This window comes from Lactuca serriola, chromosome 6 (assembly GCF_051521515.1).
Source record: "Lactuca serriola cultivar US96UC23 chromosome 6, Lser_US96UC23_V15, whole genome shotgun sequence".
Lineage (NCBI taxonomy): Eukaryota > Viridiplantae > Streptophyta > Magnoliopsida > Asterales > Asteraceae > Lactuca > Lactuca serriola.
Window position 1 is genome coordinate 35,206,235 of NC_136413.1, and position 8,761 is coordinate 35,214,995.

The following is an 8,761-nucleotide window of genomic DNA, read 5'->3' on the forward strand; positions in this document are numbered from 1 at the left end:
TTTTTCAAAGATAATAACACGGATCCAGTATAGAATCCGGGTGCTCCGAATTTTGTAAAATCATTGGTAAGTTTTCCTAGCACAAAAAACAACCTATACGAGAATATGAGATACAGCCCTTACACTTTAAAGGTATGCCATAAACCACCCCTCACCAGTCACCACCACCCGATAAACAAAATACTAAGCTTTTAAGGATTTACTGGCAATTTGCGATTGCTGAATTTGCCGGAATGTCGAATGCTGCCGACGTAGACGCGTTGGACTTTGAGCCTGATGACGACGATCTAATGGACGAAGAGGCTGCCGTCGACGTCGATGCCTCTTCTCCTGGTGCTGCTGCTACTATCCCTAAACTTAAATCCGCTATCACTGGTGGATCTGCCGCCGCCGCTGCCGCACCGAAGAAAACTAAAGGCCGTGGTTTCCGTGAAGAAACAGACACCGGGCGAGGTAACCGTATGTCTGGTCGTTTCGATTCCCTCGATTCCGATGGCGGACCCGGTCCTGAACGATGTTAGTTATTTATCTACTCTTTCTCATCTTGTTTGTTTGCGATAGCTGTTTATACACCTCGAGTTGATGTTCGTGTTATTGTCTAACCTTTGTTTAGGTTTAGTTTTGCTCTATAAAATCATTTCTATCTTCAAGTCTTAGGTTATTAGCTAATAGATCTGATATTTTACTCTGAAAGCCAATAAACATAGCTATTTCAAGGTGGACGTTAGTTAATTGTTCAAGGTTTGGTGCAATTGGATTAGGGCAAAGTAGTCTGTGACACTCATGCTTAAGAAACTGTCTGAATTGGAGAATGATTTGTAAGGAACAGAGTTTAGTGCTTAAATTTCATGATACAGTGGTAGCTCAATGTGCTAAAATGTGGAAAACTATGATGAGTTATACTGAAATACTAAACAAGATGAAACTTTTGTAGCAATTGAAGGATGGATTATTCTAGTTACTGGAGTTCATGAAGAAGCACAAGAAGATGACCTACAAAATGCATTTGGAGAATTTGGGGAGATCAAGAATCTGCATCTTAATCTTGATCGAAGAACTGGATTTGTTAAGGTAAAGTAAAGCTATCTTATCTTTATTAAAACTCCTATTCTATGCAAGAAATATGACAAGTGATTATTGTTTTCAAGGGCTATGCACTCATTGAATATGAAAGTTTTGAAGAAGCAGAGAAAGCCATAGCTTCAATGGATGGAGGTGAGCTTCTCACTCAAACAGTCAATGTTGACTGGGCATTCAGCAGAGGCCCTTTTAGAAGGAAAAACAACAGAAGGAGGTATGATTCATAATTTCATATCCATCAAAATACTAAACTATCAATAAATATTCTTTTTTTAAAAAGGGTATTCGTTTAAAAAGATATAAAAATGTGTTAACAAATGATATCATTTGTCTGTAGATCGCCACATGGGCATCGTTCAAGAAGCCCTAGAAGAAGATTTTGATTTGTATGCTTTTTAAGCAACAAATTAGGGTTTCAATTGTACTAGTAAACTCCATATGCAAGAGAGGATTCTTTTCTTGTTTTTACTTTTTTGATATTTCTGTAATCTGAAGCTTTTTAGACCATTTAAAATCAATTTTTACAAAATGCGTATGTTCTCCATGTATAATTTTTACAATAGAAGCTTTTATTTTTACAAGATGCTTATTGTTTTATGTTTTAAGCCTGCTACGTGGTCTTTTAACTGTTATATATACAAAAACTAGACTCTCTAAGTTTGAGTAAATTACATTTTTGGTCCATGTCTATGTTCTTTTTTTGAGATTCTTATAACGTTTTTGGTCACTGTTCCAAGTAAAATAACTATTTTTGGTCCTCGAGTATAGTTGATTTATGCTATTTTAGCCCCTCATATGTTATCATTTTACTTGGAGCAGTGACCAAAACGTTACAAAAACCTCTGATAAGGACTAAAATCGCAAGAGAATTTTTTTGGGTCCAAAATGGAAAAATTCAGCTGTACTCAGGGACCAAAAATGTAATTAACTCTTTAGGTTTTGACCAGTCAACTATCTTCATGCTGCCACAGCCGTCCAGTAGACAACATTGCAACGGCTCACCGGAGTTCCTATGGTCTGCCACCACACCCAATGCAAATCCTCGGTTCTTTGCATTTCTGCCAACTGCATGCATCAATAAACAAAATCTCAAAAACCAAAAACATTAGGTTTATGTTGAAATTACGAAATTACCCTTCCATCTCTTAGCTCAAATATCACCGAGTTTTCCATGAACTGAATCGGTCGTGTGCTCGACACCTTTGAATCACAATTATCAGTTTCATTTTTCAATTCTTGATTTGGAAACCCGCAATCGCTCCATTTCCATGTTTCTTGATCTAAATCCAAGTATCTTATGTAAACATTCCCATTTGAACCGATCAAAAACAAGTGGGTCCCACCTACACAGGGTCCGGTTGATCCAACCAGTGTCACCCCGAGCCATGGTGCACCGTGTTCCACCCAACCCCAACCATCTATTTGATTCCAATGATACTCAATGAGCCTACCGTCTTCCGATATCATGAACAGAGACCCAGTCAATGATTTTGACCATGGTCTCATTGCGGTCCCGGGCTGTCTCGATAGCACCATGTGTTGTGATTGATGGTGTCCGTGCCATAGCCCGGTCACCTTGTTGTATTGGTACAATCGTCCGTCTTTTCCAACCACAAAAACTATGTTTTCTCTAAATGTTTCTTGGTCGAGTATACCCTCGATCTTTACGTTCCAAGGGTTTCGACAATCTTTCCATTTCAACTTCCTTAGCGCAACCTAAAAACACCATTAATTCATTAAATTTTGGTCATTTTATAAAGGGGAATCTCCGAAAAAGTCTCAATATTTTAGGTCGGTTTACGGTTTAATCCCAACATTTATTTTGTAAATAGAAAAATCCTGATTATCTAATTTTCTTCGATAATCTGTAGTTTTCTGTTGAAAAAAATAAGGATTGATTCGTTAATTTGAGCAAAATATAAAATAATCTCGATTTTTTTGTTTAAAAAATAAAAGTTGAGATTAAACCGTAAACAGAATCAAAATATTAAGACTTTATCGGAGATTTCGTTCTTAAAACATATAAAACTAGTGCATTGTTGTATCAATTGTGTAAATAAAATGATCAATTGTGTAAATAAAATGACTAAATAAATGATGATGTGTGTGTCATAACCCGATAAGGCGTTTATACATAAGATTTATGTTTTTCTTGCTAGACCAAATAAATTGTCTTAATTTTAAAGTAAATGACTATTTTACGCTCATATGAGACGGGTTGGGAAGGAAAAATGATAAATAGGTAAATGGTTAGTGTCTTAACCCAATAAGCTCATTATGTATAGTTTAACCGAAAAATAAACAATCATATATAATTGTCCAGATTAAATGATTAAACCATTAAAGCTCATCAAGTAAAAAAAAAAAAGCATCCACTTACTGTTAATTGTAGCAACCCCCCGGTTTTGCTAATGAAGAACAACGAGTCCTCGGGTTTAACTTTTCCAGGAGATAGATTCCATGGCGGACCTCCGGTGACCTGTCGTCCTTTCTTAATCGCAGTGCAATTTATCCACGTCAGCTCATTCCCAAATCTTTCTCTAATAAGTAGATTGCTATTTTCATCCACCAAAAACAAACTTCCATTGTAATTTCCAACCACACCTTTCATACCCATAGGATACACATGGTGAAGCCAAAACCACACATTTTCAACATTCAAATACTCATATACCAACCCGCTTTCCGAAACAAGAAAAAACGATCTAGCCTCGTGCATCACTCGTAAACGGAAGTTTCTTTCGAGGGGTAAATACGTCACATCTTTCGATTTTCCAGGGGGCGTTAGGTAATATTGATCTTGTGGTTTGCTTCCGGCTCGCTTTCTCAACCATTTATCATCTTTCACCCCGGAAATACAATTCAACGGGCCACGATCCTCCGTGCAGTATTCAGCGTTCCACCCTTCGCTCTCGGGGGCGTCTATTATCGACCATGTGTACTTATTATTATACGCTCGTCTCCGTGTGCTTACAACCCCGGTGGGGCCCGCCACATCACCACCGGTTTTTGATTGGTGGAGCTCCGCGAGCCGACCATCGTCTAAAGGGAATACAAGCCGACCCGCTTGATAATTTAGCCCGGAAACGTCTTTTGCAACTTTGGTTTGTGGTGGGTGCATGTGATTTACCCATTCTTTATCAACATCTGTCTTTTACATATGCTTTTTTAACTATGAAATTGGATACTTTTTGGGAGGTTAAAAATGAAAATGATTGAAAGATGTTTTGAAAGTACCTTGTTGTTTTGAAATGTTGTATTCGAAGACGGATCCTGAGGCGGATGTTAGAAATAAGGAGAACGGGTTTGTGTGTGTTTCGTCGGGTGTAACGAGTGTTATTGATGTGAGGTGTTGATCTTTCGGGCTTCCATGAAGTAGCCATTTCCATTTTCTTCGATGTAACTTTCTCTCAACCAAGTTCCCACCCTGTAAATATTAGATTTTAATAACTAGAAAAAAAAAAAAAAAAAACTATGAATTTCAATATTGGAAATTGGAATTTGATTGAATTAGAATGTGACGCGACAGAAAAATAATAAAGGTTCTATATTGATTTTGGTTATTGGAATATTAAACAAGGACCAAAATCGATACAAAACATTAAAATAAGAATCAAATTTTTTTAGTATAAAATCTTGTCATGATAGACCAAAAATTTATAAGTGGGCAGTGGGACCTTTTCTGTTTTGCATTATACTCTAATTTTTTTTCAATTATTGTGATCACGTATATTTAATTTTATATTTCAATATAGTGAGGTATTTCGTCTTTTTAAGATTATATGCATGTAATCCAATTCCGTCCCATTTGGCAAACAAATACACTACGGAATGGAATCCATCCGTTTCTTGATTCCGTACTTTGGTCAATAGAAAGAGCGAATCCGAATGAGGCCCGGTTCTTCGGTGTACACTACCACCACTCGATGGTGTCAAAGCAATGTCTTGACCCGATTCTTTACTCCATATGTGTTTCTTCCATAATGGCTTTGAATTCCTATCAAATTCGTACAAATCCCCCGACAAACTGCATTTTATAATAAAAAAAAAAAAGTACAAAAATTATGTTCTAACTTCAAATCACATTAAAAAAACAGAGAAAAAAAATGTAACCTTATGGTGAATACGACTTGTGCCCTAATTCCAGGTGCATTTACTATGGCTGCAACATCTGCACCAGGAGGCTTCCCATGGTTTATCCATCTACCCATGATTGTGAAAAGACATAAGTACCCTTTACCCATGTTTATGCATAGACATAAATACCCTTTTCAGAATTTAAAAGAAATAATAATAACCTTGGAGGATCAGCCTCAGTAAGCTCCAATAGCAGCCCATTTTTCGTGCAGAAATAGATACTCCTGTATTCATATTTTATAATATGAATTTGATCTAATTAATTTATTGGTTTGAAAATAATATTATTTGATCTTACTCACTCCGTAATATGTGATATAACACCAGATTTGATGAACATGGTTGTGCTAGAATCTTGAATTGGTGTGTACTCGATCCATATCGGCTGTGAATTTTCACTTAGTTGCATCTGCAAATTAGCAAATTAGTAAATAAAAATGTATTTTTTTAATATAATATCAGTTTAATGATTAAAAACATAACAAGACAAGAATCAAGATTCCATGGAAGAACCTGGTATAAGATTCCTGCTTCAGAAAGAGCAAGAACTGTGTGATTGATCAAGAACACAGAAACTGCATAACCAGCTTGTACAGGGAGTTCATGAGGTGCAATCACCCACTGCACACCATTCCAGAATCTCTCATAGATCGAACCACTAACTCCAGTCACCCAAATCGAATCTTCCGACATTTTTATCAATGAAATTCTCTTCCTCGATGCCAAACCCCCAATCTTTTTATCATCTTTTTTAATCTTCTTCTTTTGTTGATCACCATCCTTTTTTGACTTTTGTTCTTGATCCAATTCAATCGGGTCAATGACGCCGACTTTGGTACAGATGGTGTCGTTGACACATGACACAAGATCATAAGGTGAATTCACTTGAACCCAAGTTTTGGATTCCTCTTCGAATTCCCAGAAAAAGGTTGTTTTTTGTTGGAATTTGTGATTGGTGTCGTGATCATGAGTGTGGTGGTGTTGGCATGGTGATGAAGAAGAAGGTAGAATCTTGGATTGGATTATGATGATGATGATGATGATGGCCCATAGAAGTGATCTGGGAGAGAATCTGATCATGGTGGTTTACTGGTTTATGTGCATGAACAGGGTACAACCACACGAATTAGATACAGGAACATGTATCTATATATACATATTTGTATGTATGTGAGAGTTGAGAGAAGAAGGATTACAATTGTACCTTTGTTAGTGATGATCCCATAGATGGGCCATAGCTCATAGATGTTTAGATATATTGTAGACTGAATCTTTTTCCAAATAACCAGGCGAAAACTAAATGTGTGCGTGAGAGAGAGAGATTAGGTGGGGCTTAATTCATGGCCATTGGAAGAATATTAAAAGCTTATAAACAATAATGTAGATTATTGTATTAGTTTAAATAAAGGCATAATACATTTCACTTTTCATATTAAAATAATATTTTATAAAATTAAATCTAATTTTTCTTATTTCTTTTGGACTTTGGAGAACCACTTTTAAGGTTACCAGGTTACCAACTTGTTGCGTCCCACGTTTTGTCCTCGATACATGTGGGTTGTAGATCGATTAATCTGGACTGTGAGACCGGAATGCATACACAATTCGAAAGTCGATGACCGGGAGATTGACCCGTCCGATGCCTAAGTCAAAAAACCCGTTTAAAGAACAAGTTGAAATCCGTATGTAGAATTGTCTAAGAATAACGTACCTTATGGATTATGTGAGTGTAACACCCAAAGTTTTGAAGACCAAGAAAGGACAGAAAACCCTAAGTTTAGGGGTCGACTCGGCGAGTCCAAGGAGGGACTCGGCGAGTCCGAGCGGGATCCGGGTTGAGGTGTAAGTGACCAACTCGGCGAGTCGGCCAAGTGGACTCGGCGAGTCTGGTCTGTGCAAGGAAGACCCTAAATTCGGGACTTGGAGCCTATTTAAGCACCTCATTCTCTCCCCTGGGGTTCCTTTACTGCCTCGTTCACCCAGAACATTAAACCCTAGCCGCCATATCCTCTATTTGAGCCATTTGTTGCCTTGGAAGGTGCATTAAAGCTTGGAGGAGCAAGAAGGGACTATAGATCTGGGATTGTGAGTTCATTCTGAGCATTTGGAGGTAATAAACTAGTTCCTTGACCCTTTTTGCACCTATATCTATGTGTGGTTGTTGGGGCTTTTTAGCCATAATGTTATTATTTTGAGTTAGAAGCCAGATCTGAAGTTGCTACTTCAGATCTAAGCATATTATGGTCTTGAGAAGCATAAAGTAGCAGCCCTTGAGTTGATTATGGAGCCTCCTTGCCTTAAACCCTAGTTTGTGGTGTATTTTGCCTAGATCTCCTTCTTTACACGTAAAGTTTGCAACTTTACGTGAGGAATGGGTTTGGGAAGGGTAGATCTACAGTTTGGAGTCCATGCATGACTCAAAAGTCCTCTGCATGAATGGAGATCTGAATGGACTCGGCGAGTCCTTTGAGTGGACTCGGCGAGTAGCATGAAGATTTGGAGAAACTCGACGAGTGGGATGAACAGCTCGTCAAGTTAGATGAAGATGGGCAGGAACTCGGCGAGTTGGAAGAACAACTCGGCGAGTCTGTTCTTGGACTCGGCGAGTTAGGTCACGAAACCCCAAACTCTTCGAGTTGAGACTCGAATCAGTGAGTCGAATGGAGACTTGGTGAGTTGGACAGGTCAGGACTTGGAAATCGGTAGACTCGACGAGTCATGGACTGACTCGGCGAGTCGAGTCGCGAATAGAAGGACTCTGAACATATGAACTCGGCGAGTCAATATGGTGACTCGGCGAGTAGGGTTGACCTGGGAGGTTGACTTTGACCAGGACTTTGACTTTGACCAGAGTTGACTTGGTTGTCTTTCGGGGGTCAGTTAGACTCAGTGTTGCTTTGACATTGGTAGCTCGGGGAGCGAGTGGAGCAGGAGTTCAGAGAGTTGTCGGGCAGCAGCTAGTGGGTTCATCAGCCAGTTCAACCAGTGTAGGTGAGTTTTCCCTTTATGTGAATGGGTCTACGGCCACAATGCCGGCCCATGTAGTTATGAGTAGAAGACCCGGGGGTTAGCCCTAGGCACAGTATGCTAGTATGATATTCGGGACGAGGTCCAATGATAGAGGGCGGGTGCCCAAGGTATGGTTTATGTGATAGTTTATACTTGTTGTCTGTGTGATACTTGTATGTGCCTGGTAGGGAGGTCAGTGTGGGCGAGGTCCCGTATCTCACCAATAGCAGAGCGTGGATGGTGTTCCACATCTCAATAGCATCAGAGTAGGGGCGAGGCCCAAGTTAGGGAAGGAGTGAGGGCGGGCTGGGCCCGTACCTCACTATCAGCAGGAGTATGGACAGGGTTCCATGACTCATCAGTAGCAGGACAAGGGCGGGGCCCAGAGATAGGCGAGGCCTTAGGACAGGATCTGTTAGTATTGTTTAGATTATGTGATGTGATGTGATATGCTTACGTGTTATTATATGTTAGTGGGCGAGGACCTGTGACAGGCGAGGCCTAAGTGAAACAGATCTGTATCTGAGCGGGGCTC

General features: G+C 39.3%; 2 protein-coding genes across 2 annotated transcripts; one reads left to right on the top strand and one right to left on the bottom strand.

Annotated features, from left to right (window-relative positions):
- The first annotated feature begins 233 nt into the window (after window positions 1–233).
- Window positions 234–1,609, top strand: LOC145057827 (RNA-binding protein Y14-like). The gene is made up of 4 exons (XM_079005733.1): window positions 234–516; window positions 935–1,071; window positions 1,149–1,294; window positions 1,418–1,609. Exons 1-4 carry the CDS (start codon window positions 234–236, stop codon window positions 1,461–1,463), a joined length of 612 nt encoding a protein of 203 aa, XP_078861859.1. The 3' UTR covers window positions 1,464–1,609.
- On the bottom strand, window positions 1,599–6,562 carry LOC145057826 (uncharacterized). The gene is made up of 10 exons (XM_079005732.1): window positions 6,422–6,562; window positions 5,731–6,306; window positions 5,520–5,626; window positions 5,379–5,441; window positions 5,194–5,283; window positions 4,942–5,107; window positions 4,318–4,507; window positions 3,461–4,227; window positions 2,215–2,796; window positions 1,599–2,145 (listed from the first exon to the last, which is right to left on the bottom strand). The coding sequence occupies exons 2-10, from the start codon at window positions 6,295–6,297 to the stop codon at window positions 2,038–2,040; spliced, it is 2,640 nt and encodes an 879-aa protein (XP_078861858.1). The 5' UTR covers window positions 6,298–6,306; window positions 6,422–6,562; the 3' UTR covers window positions 1,599–2,037.
- Between the last annotated feature and the right edge of the window lie 2,199 nt (window positions 6,563–8,761).